Source organism: Onychomys torridus, chromosome 13 (genome assembly GCF_903995425.1).
Source record: "Onychomys torridus chromosome 13, mOncTor1.1, whole genome shotgun sequence".
Lineage (NCBI taxonomy): Eukaryota > Metazoa > Chordata > Mammalia > Rodentia > Cricetidae > Onychomys > Onychomys torridus.
Window position 1 is genome coordinate 31,975,678 of NC_050455.1, and position 17,061 is coordinate 31,992,738.

A 17,061-nucleotide genomic window follows, 5' to 3' on the forward strand; every position below is an offset into this window, starting at 1 on the left:
AAAATCTTTTCTATTTTATCTCATTAAAGCAACATTGAAAGTGTTATTGTGGGTTGTAATGAAACAAGATAAATTGGCATTGCAAAGCCATTATTAAAACAGATGAGAGAGGAAAATATGAACTTTCCGTATCCAGGGTAGACCAAAACTGAATCAATCAATCTCTCTCTCTCTCTCTCTCTCTCTCTCTCTCTCTCACACACACACACACACACACACACACACACACACACACACACACACACACACACACACACACAATTTAAAAACAAACCCCATCTCTTATGATCTTACTTAAAAAAAGTTATCTGCATGTCTGTCTGTGTGCCTACTTGTCTGCATTTACCACATGGAGGTGCCCTTGGAGGTAAGAAAAGGGCATCAGCTCCCCTGAAACTGGAGTTACAGAGGCTGAACACTACCTGATATGGGTGGTGAGAACCAGCCCTAGGTCCCCTGCTAGAGTAACAAGAGCTCTTAATGACTTAGCCATCCATTTCTTTAGGCCCTCCATCCTGGGCTTAAAATGCACTTTAAGAAATATCTTTGGAGAGCTATGTGTATAGTTGAGTGGAAAAACACATGTTTCACACAGGCAAGGACCTGGGTTTGAGCCTCAACACTGCTAAAAGCAAAAACAAAAAGAAAAATAGGGGTTGGGGATTTAGCTCAGTGGTAGAGCGCTTGCTTAGCAAGTGCAAGGCCCTGGGTTTGGTCCTCAGCTCTGGAAAAACATTTTTTTTTCTAAAGTACCATAGCTCCCCTGGGACACTGTTGCCTGGTACATTTTTGTCCATACCTGGACAGAAAGAATATATTTACATATATAATACACATAAAAAAGCATACACATGCTCAGCTACATAGTATTTTCTACCCTTATTTGCCCTTGGGCCACTTTTGAAGTCGCATCCATCCTGTGACAAATATTCCTTTGAGGGCTAGCTCCTTCCTTCTTCAGTTTTCTTCCAAACCGCTTACACTTTGGTTTTTCTCTTCAGTGTTCCTATCAACCTCTGTTACAAACTCTGTCTCAAAGGAGACTTTCTGGTGATATTTTTTTTCTTAAAATACCACTATATTCACTTAAATTTTATTTCCAGGATGCAAAGCTACATCCTGTAAAGCTAGGCACCTTTTGCCATAACTGGTTTGAAGAAATGAGTGAAAAACACCATCTGATCAAAACAAGGGACACCGCCCAAGGTTGTGCAAGGGCTTTCAAAGATTTTAGGACCAATGCACAGTTCCTGTTTGTTCCTGCACAGTGACTTCTGTTTTCACACTCAAAAATCACCTCTGTGTTTGGACTGTCCATTCCTCATCATATGCAAAGTAAGAGGCCTATTCTGCGTCTTCATTTGTCTCCAGGCCCCAAGCCCTTGTTCTCTGTTCAACCAATGAATTCATCTGTCTTGTTCACTCCCCTACTCAACCTGTCATCAATAAAGTACTCTATGCTTTTGTCTCTCTTGTCTACCTGGCACTCCCTCTCTCTTAGCGATGTGAAGATCATTAAATTTATCATCTTCGTGGACATTTGATCAAAACAGTATGTAATTATTAAAATCATGAGTTAAACCGTCTCACATACAATTATTTTTTTTTTAATATATTCAGTCTCAGGGAATAACCATTAAGCAGTTAAAATTACTAACTTGGTGCTTCCAAGTTGCTATTTGGTCAAGAGTAGCAGGCATAAATGATAATACCTTTGCTTCCATAGATGCTTTCATCTGGGTAATTCATGCTTCATTATTGTGCCACTATTCTCTCTCTCGGGGTTTCTCTTGGCTCCTGTGACAAATATGGGGTTCAGATCCAGGCTTCAGGAGGGGGTGGTGATGCTTCAGATTTTGGTAACATACAGCTGCATTTACTTACTCCAGCCCCCACCCAGTCTCTTAGGTGAGATTGCTCCTGACATAGCAAGTGCCAGCTAATAGCTTAGATTCTTACAGAATTCCAACCCAAGAGATTATATTGATTTCTTAATGAGGATCAAATCACCACCAGCCTGAACTGATACTGGCTCAAGGGTTAAAGAGGGGGAAGTAATTTATTTATACTCTTTTCTGTCTTACAGCAGTAATATTATATACTTTAGGACTTATAGACAATATTAATATTAATGCAAATAAATCCTAACGTAACTCAAGAAAATGCTATAATTGTGTCCCTGGGACCACCATCAGCTTATTATATATCATGTCACATGCATGGTGCTCATAGCAACTTTAAGAAATTAAGGGCTGTGTTATCTTCATTTTATAACAAACATAGATGGGCTTAGAAAAGTTCAATAATTTGCCTTAGGACATAAAAATAGCAACCTAGTCATCTATGTTCTTACCACCTGAATTATATTTTTAGTATAGTACCAAACTCTAGGGATTATGAGGATAAAAGTTATATGGTCCAGTATGAATTATATTTGTGACCACTAAAGTCTTGTAGAAATACTGCAAACAATAGAACAATTGCTCATTTACAGTGCAGTCCATGGCAGGGACAAAGCTAGTTAAGATACAACTGTCATCTGATTTAATCCTTCAGACAGATACCTATGAGTTAGGTATTTGGGAATGATACACAGCCATGAAGGAGAACCAAGTCCTTGGGCTTCCCTACGCTTTTAGAACTCACCAAGGAATGTTTAATTCTTTGAGGCTTGTATTGCTGGCTAGGGACATGGTCTTTGAGACCTTTTGATTTGGCAAGCAGACAACGATTTCAGAAATGAGGCATAACTCCTACCCAGGTCCAACAAAGAATTTAGGTGATGCACCGAAAGCCAAACACTCCAAATTTTCACTTATAGGTAGAGGTTAAAAAAAAAAAAACAACTGACTTCATAGAATGAGAGAGAGAATGGTAGTCTAGAAGCTAAAAGAAGTGGGGAGAAAAAAAGATAAGAGGGGAATGTGATTGCAGGTTTGATGAGAGGTGATGAAGGCACAGACCAGTAGGACAAGGCAAAAGAAGGCAAGAAGAGCTAAGGTGAATGAGCACAAAGTTGCTTTCCCCAAGGAACCTGCTGTAAAGGACACTGATGGCCACCATCTGGCACAGAGATTCAGCACAAAGGAATATTTTTCTCCAGCCTGAGATTGCCTCTAAGTGAGAATCCAATTATTATCTAGGACTTTAACATGAGAAGGGATGTATTCTGAGACTCAGAATCCATAGCCTTAAGTTTTCTAGTACAAAGTAGGCCCATGATCATAGATAAGTTGATTGACACCGATGGTTCTGCTTCCTTGTTAAAAAAAAAAAATAAGTAAAAACAAAGCCATATGCATTTGCTGTTCACTGTTGTAAGAGCTTTGCAAACAGTCTGAAGGAATCCAAAACTCCTATATGTATATTAGATAGCACCCCTATTGTATCTAATTTCTTCAATGACTAAAATTTGATCATCAATTTAGGCAAGTTGGTTTACAAAAAGACTAATCTGAAAGGCCAGAGGATGAAAATGTCATCAGCACCAAAATATCCATAGAACAGTGTGCTAAGTTGTTTTCATGGTTAAAAGAGGTTTTTGGTTTTTTTTTCCTCAAAGATCCTAGTTCCCTGCAGACTTGATGGAAACAGATCAGTTCTTGGCAGTATGAAATGACCAGAAGCATCTTTTTGTGAAAGCAATACCAAACCACCATGTCAACATTCATGGCACAGATACCCTCAGGAACTCAAAAGGGGGCATCAGCATATTTTGCCCGAAGATGCCTCTGTGTTCCTATGTTCCAGACTTTGAAGTACCATGTTATTGTCTCTTGTTAGTCTACATTAGAAAGCATAATTTCTCCATGTATTAAGGCTGGGCAAGGTGACCCAGTATGGGGAATAGGGGCCCAAGAGCCAATAAAAAGAGTCAGAGAAGGCCCCTGTTCCCACAGTTAGGAGTCCCAGAAGACGGCCAAGCTACACGAGTTGTAACATATATACAGAGCCTAGGTCAGTCCCATGGTTCTGGGTCCCTGGTTGTCAGTTCAGTGTCTGTGAGCCCCTATAGACCCAAGTTAGTTAATTCTGTGAGTTTTCTTGTGGTGACCTTGACCCCTCTGGCTCCTACAATCCTTCCTCCCCCTCTTCTGCAGGATTCCCCAAACTCCACCTAATATTGGGCTGTGGGTCTTCATCTGTTCCCATCAGCTGCAGGATGAAGCCTCGCCTTGCCCGGCCTTAATACACAGGGAGGTGCTTAGTCCTACTGCAACTTGATATGCTACATTTTATTGATACTCATGGGAGACCGGTCCTTTTCTAAACAGAAATGGAGGAGGAGTAGATTGGGGGGTGAGAACAGAGAGGGGTTGTGGGGGAAGGCCTGGGAAGTGAGGGGGGAGGGAAAACTGCAGACATGATGTAAAATACATATATACATACATAAATGTATTTATAATAAAAAAGAAAGCATAGTTTCTATTTTATACCGATTAGGATGAAGGGAAAGGACCTAGTGAGGACATCTCTCTGCAAAGAGAAAAGAGAAATTTCTTTCAGAGTTCATCTTGAATAAATGGAGCAGAGATGATATGTAATACTATTGACTGATTTTTCCCCACCTTATTCCAGTGACTTATCCAAGAACTGCAAGAGCAAAGAGAGAAATTAAGGAAGCATTTTCCCTAGTAACTTCATCTGTATCTTAGACTATTGTCTAAACTTCAAGTTATCTATGGATTAAAATGGCTTTGTGGTATGATATCACCAGCCTGCTTTTCCTATTCTGGTTCTTTTCTTAAAATATTTTGTAGGTCACCAAGAGTGAGTAAAACTAAAGCAAGGATCATGCTATTCTAAGCATTCAGTTTCCTTGGAGCTAAAATTGGAAGCACATATTCTTTGAAGTTACTAGTTGTAGAGATAGAAATCTGTTTGATCAATTGTGTAAAATTCAGCTCTAGGTCACCTTACCAAGGTCACTTTTCAGTAAGTCAACAACAGTGTGCCTGGAGGTTGCCTGGGTCATGAAACCAAGGAAGAACACCAGGATTCTCAGACCTACAACACAAAGTCACGCCATCTCATGTATGGACAGTGTTTTCCTGTTCATGTTACTCTGCTGCAAACAGCCATATTGCAGTATTGCTCTCTAACAGCTGCCCCTTGTGTAGACCTCTCCAGTAGGTCCAGTTGTCACTAATCCACTGATTAAACATTTGAAGACTAGCTCTGACAAAGCATGCCAGAAATTCCTTCAGAGTAATTAAAACTACCTTCTGTGTCAATAAACAAAGCCTGTGAGATCTTTCATGTGCAGAGGAGTTGGCTCTGGCCCATTGGCTCAGGACATTTTTTTTCTCAGATGAGTCTTCCATCACTGCAATGGATTTTCACTGGTTCATCTAGACCCTTGCCCACCTCCACTATAGGAAGACTAGCTGATGTCAGAGATACCATCTTCCATCTCCTGTTTCAATCAAGAGACAAGGACTAAAAGAGGACTGAAGCCAAGGCCAAGCCCACTGTCAATGCTTTTACCCAGCCCTTCAGGTAAGAAGCCTAGAGAAGGATTCTTGCTGCAAGTCTCCACCACTCCAGTGCTCCAACTGATTTTCATGTGGGTAATTTTTGTGTCATCAAAGTAAAAGAAAGAACTCGGGTGAGCATCTGCTACTGTGAGATCCAGAGGCTCATCTTCCAGGCATAGTGTGCACTCTACGAATTGTTTTTCTGTACAATGACAGCTTATTGTCTTGATTATGTAAACAATGTGGAAAGTTGTTCACAACTGTCATACATTATAGGAATATGGAGCAGGAATTAGTTAACATTTCAGCAGCCTGTGATAATTACCATTAATATTTTGATAGCCAACTTCTTATATGATAATATAAATATACATACAAGTTTATATAAGAGAAACCCTAATTGTACATAGCCATTTTTACCTTGGATATAGAGACCTTTAATTTTCCTTAAAATATGGGGGGGGGGTGCGCTTACACAAAGGACATTTTGCTTATCATAACTTATTATATTTTTCCTTATGAATGTCATAGCATACTGACTCATAAACATGCATGAGGTTTCATGGTCAATAAATACTTGCTGAATGGTTCAAGAATGGAATGACAGAATAAACAGAAAGGAAAGTGTAAAGTGGAAACAAGCCAGAAGAGAGTCTAAGTCCTTACAAAAAAATCACATAGTGCATCATTTGACAGCTCCTCTGCATCTTTAAACTTTAACTGGGGTAACATCTTTATAGGAATCTACAAATGTTAATCCCTAGGCAAATTGCACATGGAACTCTCCTTTGAGCCAAGCAACCATCATCTTGTGGGGTCCAGCTTTGCCCCTTTCCAAAAGGATTACCCTAGCAGGGCTTGTTGATTGTTTGTGCCCCCTTATAGAGGGGGTAGGGAAGGTCATGGGACCCTCACCTAAGTATCCAGCTTCTCCCGATCACTTGCATGTAGTTCTGACTTAACTGCATGTGGCTGGGGAAGGGGCAGCTGTATATAGGTAGAGGAAGAAAGACTACAGGAAGGTGATTTCACCTAAGCTGCTAGGCAGAAGCCTCCATTCCTGCTGGATGAAGGCTTTCAGGGGTGGCCTGCTGGCGGGGGGGGGGGGGGGGGGGGGAGCACTCACACTATGAGTAACCTCTCATCTACACTCTGTAAAGAAGCCCAATGAACTCACTGGTTCCTCAGAGTGAACTCGGACAGAATTATACCTCTGTTTGCCACTGGGACCTCAGGAGAAGGGGTGTGTATGACTTGGGTCTCCCCCTAGGAAGGAATTTTAGGAGCATCAAGCAACCAGCTGCTGCTCCAACTGCAGAGGGGTCATCTTTGTACTTTCAAATGAAAGACTGAGTTCCGAAAGCATTGACTAAGCACCTGCAAGCCAAGAACTACCTTGTCCTCCATGCAGCCAACTAAAAGGCCAAGATGAAATCATTGCCTTTCAGAAAAGGTCTGTCCTGTCGACGAGGAAATACGCAGCATCTGTCTTCTCCTGTCGGCCTGAAATTGGACCCCAGTTTCTACATTTGTCAAGTGGGAAGAATATCTATGCTTCATACAATTGTGATTATTAGAGATCTTAGGGCATTCAGAGAAGTAAACACTTTGATGAGAAACTGTTGGTTGGGTACAGAGCATGTGGATACCTCAGAAGGGAAGTACAGAGGCAGAGAGAGCAAGTGGTCCAGAGTAGTAGGACCCAGCACAAGCCATCTTAGGTAGTTTGAAGATGAATTCACTCTGAGAAGATGAGTGAACAGACAGGGAACATTAACATTCATAAGCATGGGGCAAAACAGTGAACAGACTAACCTTCTTAAAGGGCAAACAAGAGAAAAAAAAATGTTTTGCCTTTCAGCATGTGCCAGTGTCTAGATCCAAACGATCTCTGTGAGGGACTCAAAGGCAACCTGCTTGTCAAGTTACTGGAAAAAGAAAAGGACCTGGTTTGCACAGCAGGCTCAAACCCAAGTTTCTAAGACTTATGGGGGAAAAAATCTGATCAGAAAATTTCCATTTCATATTGTGCTGAGGAAGCTCTGGGTCTGACTAAGCATGTTGGCAACAGAAACACAATGTGACAATCAGATCGCCTTTGTGATTTTCCCCACCAGCACAGAGTTCAGGTCCTGCTAAGACCTCAGCATTGTTTTTATCTCTGGCTATGCAGGGAGGGCAGGAGAAGGGATTAAGAATCAGCTACCCTCAGGGATGTGAGATGCCATCTAGGGAAGTTTTACTTTTAAGCTAAAACCATTGAGGAATTCCCAGAAGCATAGCCCCACATATCTGTGCAGCCTTAATTCCTGAATTCAAAACAGAAGACGGTGGTGATATTGGTAGATTCAATATTATAAAAGGGTGATTTTAATACTATTTGGCCAAATCTCCACTGAAATTCATTGTTTCTAGAAGATGCCTATGTTAATTCATGATCCTCTAAGACAGTCCTGGTTTTCCTTCCTACCCCCATACATATTTATACACTCAGTCAACCATCCATCCATCCATCCATCCATCCATCCATCCATCCATCCAACCCACCCATACATCAACCCATCTTTAAATTTTATAAATTGAGAATGTAGATCACATTTTTATGTATCATTTTTAATGCTTCATAAAATGTTTTAAATTTTAATTTAATTTTAAAAAGGCCTCAAAGGACCTGGTATCCTGACTTCAAGACTCCAAGGCAATGCCCCAAATATCTAAACCAAATGAACCGGACTTTCAACTGCAAAAACTAAAGACAGCACAAACGCCGCCAGCCAGCAGGCTTTGAAAATGGACTCACAGCCGGGCGGTGGTGGCGCATAATCCCAGCACTCGGGAGGCAGAGCCAGGTGGATCTCTGTGAGTTCAAGGCCAGCCTGGGCTACCAAGTGAGTCCCAGGAAAGGTGCAAAGCTACACAGAGAAACCCTGTCTCGAAAAAAAAAAAAAAAAAAAAAAAGAAAATGGACTCACAACCACAACCACTCGAAGCACAGCACTCATCATTTATTCACGTCTATCAAATGAATTTGATTCACATTACTTTTCATTTCCACCAAATTAGTGTCAATTTTTGGGGAAAACTAGTGATGTTTGCAAATCTTCAGACGACAATAAGCAGAATTTCCTTTTCTCAAGCTTTGTCTAAGTTCAAATTACATTCAACTATATGTTCATTGTATTAACCAGAAAAATAAAAGCACAGCTTTTATAAATGTCAAATTTGGGCCCCAAGAGAGGTTAGCTCATTAAACAAGCACACTGGTTGTCACACTGGGTCAATAATTCTTTGAAGTTACCTACTTACTAGTTTGAGGAAAATTAACATTTCTGGGTCACCAGGTTCCATATACTCATCTACAAATGATGCCCGGGAACCATGAAAGTAATTTTATTTAACATAAGTGGGCAAGTGCATCCCAGGGAACAAGCTGCTCACCAGTGCACTTAATGGTTTAGAACTGAGCCTGCCTCTCTGCTCCGAAAGGGCAAAAGAGTCAGAGCTCCAGGAGAGACTAGGCCAAAGGGTTTGGATTAAAAATCAGTATATAACATTTTTCTTAATCTCACTGTAGCAAGAATCTTAAATAGTCTTATTAATAAAATCAAATCTGGAGCCAGATATTGTGGTGAATGCTGGAAGATCAGAGAACCAGAATAAGCCACAGCTGCCTCACCTTGCCAATTCCTCAGCTGATCCTGTTTCCTCAGACTGGAAACCTGAGTCCTCATCCAGAATGAATCTCAGCTGAACTGCTGCTCCAAAGCCTGGAAGCTTAACTAGCTAAAAGCTTCTAGTTTCTGGTCTTCACACCTTATATACCTTTCTGCTTTGGGATTAAAGGCTCACTTTCTGGGATTAAAGGCATGAGTCACCATGCTTGGCTGTATCCTTGAACACACAGAGATCCAGGTAGATCTCTGCCTCTGGAATGCTAGGATTAAAGGCGTGTGCTACCACTGCCTATCCTCTATGTTTAATATTGTGGCTGTTGTGTTCTCTGACCCCAGATAAGTTTATTAGGGTGCACAATATTTTGGGGAACACAATACCACCACATCACATCCTATATAACTTCCCTGAGATGAACTTAAAGACCCTAAAATCTGTGGCAATGAGAAGTTGGGGCCAAGTGTGGCCAGAACAGAGGTGGGGGGGTGCACCACAGAGGTTGTAAAGAATTCACTGGTATAGCTATCTCAGAAGGCAAGCTAGAAATGTCATCTAGACACACAGCTGCTCATGTCATGTTGCCCAGCACTTGTACCTTTAGAAGTGTGTTGAAAAAACAAGTGAAGACATGATTTAAAGACAGTGTACTATTTATCATAAGATTATAACAAAAACGGGTATAATTTGAACTTACAACATGGAGGGAATAGTAAAATTATAGTTCTACTATAAGATGTTTTAGAATAACCCCCCTCCCCCCAGCCTGAGTCCAAATAGACTAATGTCAGATATGGTACCATCACATGTCAATCTAATATTTCCTCAATTGTCCATCTCTCTGTGTATCTGTCTCACACACGCACACAGAGGTGGGGGAAACATCTGGAAGGAAATATTGATGTCTGGAGTGAGCTGCTTTTCTTTTAGGCTTTTCTCTACACACCGAACACCCATTGGTGTATATGTATTTGGTTCTCTCCTAACACTAGTGCTTTTTCACAGTGTTAGTCTTACTAGCACACACCCATTGCCACAAACTACAATGGAATAGAGAACGCATATATATTCTTGTCCTTGTCATGAAAAGCTCACTCACTGCTGCTATAGAACATCCACATACTTGTACAAAATGAAGAGCATACCAAATTTCCATCCCATTATGTCATTTATAGGGAATTATGACATGTAAAGTATATCTATACCTACATATCTATATCTATATCTATCTACCTACCTACATACCTATTATTTACCTATCATCCATCTATCTTTCTATCTAAAGTATAAGAGGTTTTTACAATAAAAAAACCATTGTAGCATACTTAAATTTGTCCTTAAAAACATGCTTTTGGTTTAGATCTAAAAATTGCAGGTTTTCTCTTATGTGGAATTTAGACTAAACTATCTATATATTTACATGACAGAAAATTACATTATATTACATTACAGATCTATACTATAGGAAAATAGAGGAGAAACTGTTTGGGGGAGCAAAAGTGAGAGAAGGCATGGGAGCAAATATGAGCAAGAAACAGTGGTAAATATATGTTAAAAAGGCATAATGAAACCTATTAGTTTGTACACTAACACAAAACTTAGCTTCAAAAGTATTTTTAAAAAAATGGGCCAGCATCCTGATTTGTAAATAAAGCTCCTCTAGAAGGTCACTCTCTGGCATAGGCACACTTTTGCTTTTTCTCTTGAGTTGCATGTTTCTTGAGAACCAGTAGTGTTTGTTCCCAAATCTCTTGATGTCTATTTCGGCATATATCAGGGTAAATGAAAAAAGAATGGTGTAAAAAGACAGAAAATGCTTGTTTTAGATGAAAGGTATGTAGAATGTTTTTAAAACATGACAAAGAGCTGTGATGTTAAATGTAGTAGGCAATCATAAACGTGTGTAGTAAAGATGGCTTATAAGGTGACTATGCATATACATACCACTGTATCTTGCTCAAGCACATAAAATTAGCTGTGGTCTTCACCCTAATAGGTCTGGGGTATGCAAGAAAAATATAGCCCCAGACGTAAGATTCATACAACATGTACACATTTCACTTTTCCCTGAAATTAGTGAATACTCTTCCTAAAAGAGAACGCCACTATCGATGATATGGCTTTTTGAATTTTCTCAACCCTTTGTCCTATGGGAGTGAGAAGAATTCTTTTGTACATCTGACATCCAAACAATATACATTGCTCTATCCCCTGCCATATTTTTGGAATTAGACAAGACTTGGCAAAGATACACAAAGAGCCATCCAGGCTACCTTTGGACAACAATACAGGGACAAACACAGAAGCCACATACAGCATGGTGTGTGTGGTTAACTACATTTGGAGAAGGGCAGAGTGTCGTCTGCCCAAATAGATGGGAAGATGCTTTGGAACAACGATGCTGAAACTGCCCCAGCCACTCCCCACTCACAGCACACCCTATACTATCTATGTTTTAAACTGGTAGATTTGCTCTCTACACTGTGACAGTGGAGGATATAATGTGGCCTTCCAGATTTCCGAAAGGGCACAGGGGATTTCTAACCCTCCATGGAGTCTTTGGTGCAGAGCGGAGAGTCTATTGTGCCTGTCAGATCCTATCATGGAGAGTTCAGCTTCCCTGATTGGCACTTGCTCTTCCCTGTCAGTGAAGCAAGGTGAGCAGCACCCTGCTCACCAGATGGTTATTTGTCCCACCAGCCACCTTTGCTGCATCCCGGAATCACTCCAGCCTAGGGCTGTCTCCAGCACCCATGCTGCAAGGCTGTTCCTGCCAACAACTTTGCCAAATGGCTCCTCTCAAAGTCATGGGCTGCCCAGACAGACTGGCTCCTCCATCTGCAGCAGCTTTTGGCAAAGACACATTTCCCTTTCTGGCACTACCTCTTGGCTGCATCAGAACCTTCTTGCCAGGAGAATGATCTGGCCCTTCAGTACAGCCAGACCAGGAATTCTGGAGCCATTTAGAGCTTATGCCTGTGTCCCCTGTCCCACCCCTCGAGCACAGTGTCTGAACAAACCAGAGACCCAGATGATCATGAATACGAAGATCAATGCAGACATTTACAGCCAGTAAAGCTACAGATTTGTCCCTTCCCTCCCCCACCCTCAGCCTCATCATTAGCAGATTAGTAAATGGAAGCTCAGAGACCAAAAGTGACTAATTACTGTGGCAGGTTTGGGAAATCTACCCAGGGCTTCTGAGATGTGTCCCATACCAGTGAACTGCCTTCAGTTTGTTGTTATTTTTTTCCCCCTCATTCATTTTCAAATTCTTGATAAAAACAGGACACTTTGTCCTGGTGTTGAATTGGAAGAGTATTTCAGAAAACTGTGACAACATCATGACTTCAGTTTTCAGTCGTCATGGTTCATACACTGAGTAGAGAGGTATTGTAGTGTTGAGTCGGGGGTTTGAACCAGGCAGATTCGAGTATGATCTGGGTTGTACTATTGTAGTGTAATAACCCCAATTCTGCTCAAACTTTTCATTTAAAGGGAGACAAGATGATTATCAACCATGGAACAGTGGGGACTAAAATGGGAAGATACTCTAAAGGCCCGGCTGTCCATGGCATACAGAAAGCCTATTCCAACTACCAGCAATCATTCATGTTTATGGATACTCAGGCCCACATGCATTTTAGATACAGCACAGCACACAAGGTAGTGGTGTGCCTGGTGATATTCTTTTCAGGTCCTTGTGATTAACTGCCTAATCAAAGGTTACATGGAGAATAAATGGGTGAGGGGGCAAAGATGTCTTTCTACCCTTCTACTAAGAAGTAGGAGTTAGCATCTATCTCATCTTTGAAGATGTTAAACTCAGAAAAAAGAATGTCTGCTCAAATATATATATATATATATATTTACAGATCATCACTGTAGCACCTTTCCTAATATAAACACAGACCGGCTGTCCATCCATTCACAAGGAACTCAACTGTGGATACAGTCAGAGCATGGAGGTTTGCGTAGCCATTAGAAAGCATAGGCAAAGAGGAACTTGGCCATGGAAAAGACCTTAAGACTATAAAAACTGCCAGACAAAAACAAAAGTACAAATAAACAAGCAAGGTATATTCATTTAGGTGACCAGCCCCAATGAAGCACGTACCACCTAACAGATCTCAGCATCCTCAGGTCAAAACCTGCCCACCTCTAAGTTTTACACGTCTTTTGCACAGTACCCATAAACCTTCCTTCATTCTTTGCAATCGTCATAAGTAATTAAGGTTTGTCCTGACAGTCGGAATGCCCCCTTCTGTTGCCCAGGATTCATTCTCCAAAGAAACCCACAAAGGCAACTTAGTTTTCTATGGATTTTACACTTGCCTAGCATACCATCACTCTTCATTTTGTTCTTAGTGAACTTGGAGCCTAAGAAAATGAGGGTTCCTAGGTTATTTATGATAAAACTCCTAGTGACCTTGTAGAACTAATTTGTGTTTTCAAATGGAGAGCTGAGTCAGGGTCTTCAGAGAGATTTTAGAACCCTGTTGGAAAGGCAGAAGAAAGGAATTGGAAGGAGGAGGATGATAAACCAGATGGAACCTATCTTCCTGTCCTGGAGGTTGGGCGAGTGGGTGGAGAGCAGTTTTGGCCTCAGGTGCCTTCACATTTGTGTGCAAAACGATGTACCAAACAGAATCTCTGCCATTCTCTCACAGTGGGCCAGGCACTGATAGGAGCAGTCGCCGGCCTTTGCAGATGGGACTGCCTCAGCTCAGTCTAAAAACTCACTTCTCTGTTCATATCTTAAGGTGGGGATTGCAAGACACTGAAATGCTGTTCATAAAACTCCAGCTAGTTTCTCACATCTTGACTCCTCCATTCCATAAATATTTCATTCTTTTCATATTAGAGAGTAGAACTAATGTATAGGAGTATGCCAGCTAGGGGCTCTGGCACTGGGTGAGGGAATTGAGCTCCCTCTCAGCAAGAGGATAGAGTGGGCCCAGAAATATGCTATGCTTGGTTGGGAAAGGATTGATCTAGTGAATCCAGAAAGCGCTGACTGATCATGGAGGGGTATTGCTATAGGTAGAATTCGATTTGAATTTCCTCCCCTAAAATCCTGACAAGAAGCAGGGAGGGTAGTTGGGCAAAAATCAGGTGCCCAGAGTCCAGGTTGTCATAGGCTCCAATCTGGTCATGTTGTTTAAATCAATGTGCTCACAATACAAATGTGTTTGCTGTATGATTTTGTTTGGTTTCTCCGTATCATGGAATTTATTATTTTGAAATAAGGCTAATGCTTGATTAACTGAACCACTCTCCCACCTTTCACAAGGATATTAGGCAAGCAAACATGAGAAACACTCAGGAAAATGCCTGGGTTACAGTCAGGACTCATGACACCTTCCCTCAGTTTGGTGTCTAAATTGGACCCTTGGTTTCTTCTTAAATGCAAATGTCGGAGTCTAGGAATGTCAGTCTATAGCTGTGCTCTTTTCATTGAGCATTATCAATATTTTGACAGGACTGGTGTAATAATATTCACCCCAAGTTCACAGCTATGTTTCTGACCAGCACTCATAAAGGGCTGGCGCTTGCCCCTGGGGACCCGGTTGCTAATAATGAATACTTGCTGGTAATTTCAATGCACTCTGGTTATTATGTTGAGTTGCAGAACATTTCCTGTCCCCAGAAAGGTCATTTACAATAGCATAAGGCATAAGGCAGCTTCTTCCCACCTTCCATTTCAGGTTTTTCTGAGAGCTTAAACACTCATCCATATGCATTGGAAGTACCATTCTGATCTCCCATTTGCATACAAATACCAAGGCAATTGAAAGAACTAGAGGTGCCTCTCTACAGTGGGACACCATCTCCTTTTATTTGTCCAGTGCCTTTCTGCATCTTCATCTTAAAAACCATCTTTACACACCTGCCCAGATTTATCCATCATAGCAAGCCCTTGTGAGCTTACATGGGGTAGGGGAGGGAGCTGTGCTTCTCGACGCTGCAGAATTTCATTCAGATCTCAACTTTTAAAACGTCCAAACTCAGCACATCTAAGATTGGATCCTTTTTATTTTACCACCCTGCTTACACATGACCATGTATTGTTATGTGGAAACTTTTGGTATTTGGGTAATTATGATATCAAAATACCCATTCCAACAAGAAGTACTTTCTGCTCTAATTTCTTGATTCCAGACAAAGATCAGTTTCTTTGTAACTTCTCACTCATTGCCTCAAATTCTTCCTGAAATAATCTTCTCTTAGGTATCTCATCTTATTCACATGGTTTCTATTAATTTTAATATGCTTGTGCTATCTAATTTAAATATTAGGTCTAGGACTTTTTGAAGCATCAGGAGTAGACATCTGCTTACTTTAGAACAGTGGTTCTCAAACTGTGGGTCTTGACCCCCTTGGGATCTCATTTCAGATATTTACATGATAATTCATAAGAGTAGCAAAATTAAAATTATGAAGTAGCAACAGAATAACTATAGTTGGGGGGGTCATCATGGCATGGGGACCTGTATTAAAGGGTTGCAGCATTAGGTTGAGAACCACTGCTTTAAAGTCTTGATGTAAAACTATACTTGTCATTGCTCTCTTAAAACTTACCAATTTCCAAAGTCCATTTCCTGTTTCTCTGCCAAGGACCCTGTGTATGGATTCTCAAGGCAAACCTCTGGGAGTGTCTTCAGCACCAGCTGCTGCATTCACACCCAAACTATCTCATGGAGTACACCTGGTGCAGGCTTTCCCTATAATGCATCTCTAATCCATCTGACTTTCCATGTCTACTGCAGCCACCATCCTGTGTAGATTTGTGTCTCATCCTTACCTCCCAGCTTTCCTTCCTACCCAGCTCTTACTCACTCTTCTAACCCCACCCTACACAGAAGCCGGACTGAGCTTGGGGGGGGGGGGGATGACAACACTGATATGTCTCCTTTATAGAAATCCTTTTGAGCAATGAGGTTCAATGGGATCTGGCCCCTGAATATCAGTGACGATTCTTTACAGTGACGATTCATGGACCCACTTGGCTTGCATCATTAATGCTTTCTGGGCATCTTATCACATTGCTGTCTTTACCCACTCCTCTGTTCTTCCATTGGTCAGTCTTGGTTTTGGTATATTCCTGATTAACTACAGACGCCACCCTCATTTTTAAATACTCTCCCCCTGTAGTCATAGCTATAGTCACCTCTCCATTCCTTAAATGTGTCAGATGGTTTTGTATGTCTGGGCTCCTGGTCCCACTGCCCCTTCTCCCTAAGGCATCTTCAGCTCTTGCTAATGCAGCTCTCATCCTTCAGTCCTCAACTTAAACTGCCAAATGATAATCTACCTTTGGATCCCAGTCCAGATTAGACCCATGTTCCATCATACGTGTGTTGTACGTATTGACTTGCCAAATTAACCATCCAATATTTTATCTCGCCTGTTAGACTGGACATCCTATGAAAGCAGAGACCATGTCTGTACTTGAACATGCATTTTTTAAACCTCTGCAGAAAGCCGGGTGATATTTCTAGAAAGACTAAAGGTAGAACCTACCAACAACTGGAAGGAACTACATGAAACAATTAACCCATTCTTTGTAGAATAATGTGTAAATAAGATGGTTTTCCTTGTGGCTTCTGGGAGAAAATGGAGCTTACTGATACCAAACTATAACCAGCAATTAACCAGCAATTAAGAAAATTGCTAAATGACAAGTTCCCTGGCTAGAGGACCAGACGGGTGGCTTATGCCATATTCCTGATAACTCTTCCCCTTGAAAGTACCCTCAATCAACATACAGTTTAAAGCAAGAGAGAATGTTTGCTATGAATACCAATAGCTATAGTGGATTGGGGCTGATTTGTGGTAGGCAATATCATAAATGCTTTTACTGTATCAGATCATTTTTTCTGTGGCATAGGTTCTAATGGGATTCCCATTTTAA

General features: G+C 41.1%; 1 protein-coding gene across 4 annotated transcripts in view; it reads right to left on the bottom strand.

Annotated features, from left to right (window-relative positions):
- Ppp2r2b (protein phosphatase 2 regulatory subunit Bbeta) overlaps positions 1-17,061 on the bottom strand; it is a 400,868-nt gene that overhangs the window by 226,843 nt on the left and 156,964 nt on the right. The window contains exon 2 of one of the 4 annotated variants that reach the window (XM_036204911.1): positions 1,713-1,797. The exons of the other annotated variants lie outside the window; for them this stretch is intronic. Coding sequence (XP_036060804.1) covers positions 1,713-1,749 — 37 coding nt within the window. The 5' untranslated portion in view covers positions 1,750-1,797. The remainder of the gene's footprint in view (positions 1-1,712; positions 1,798-17,061) is intronic. 4 annotated transcript variants of the gene reach the window in all.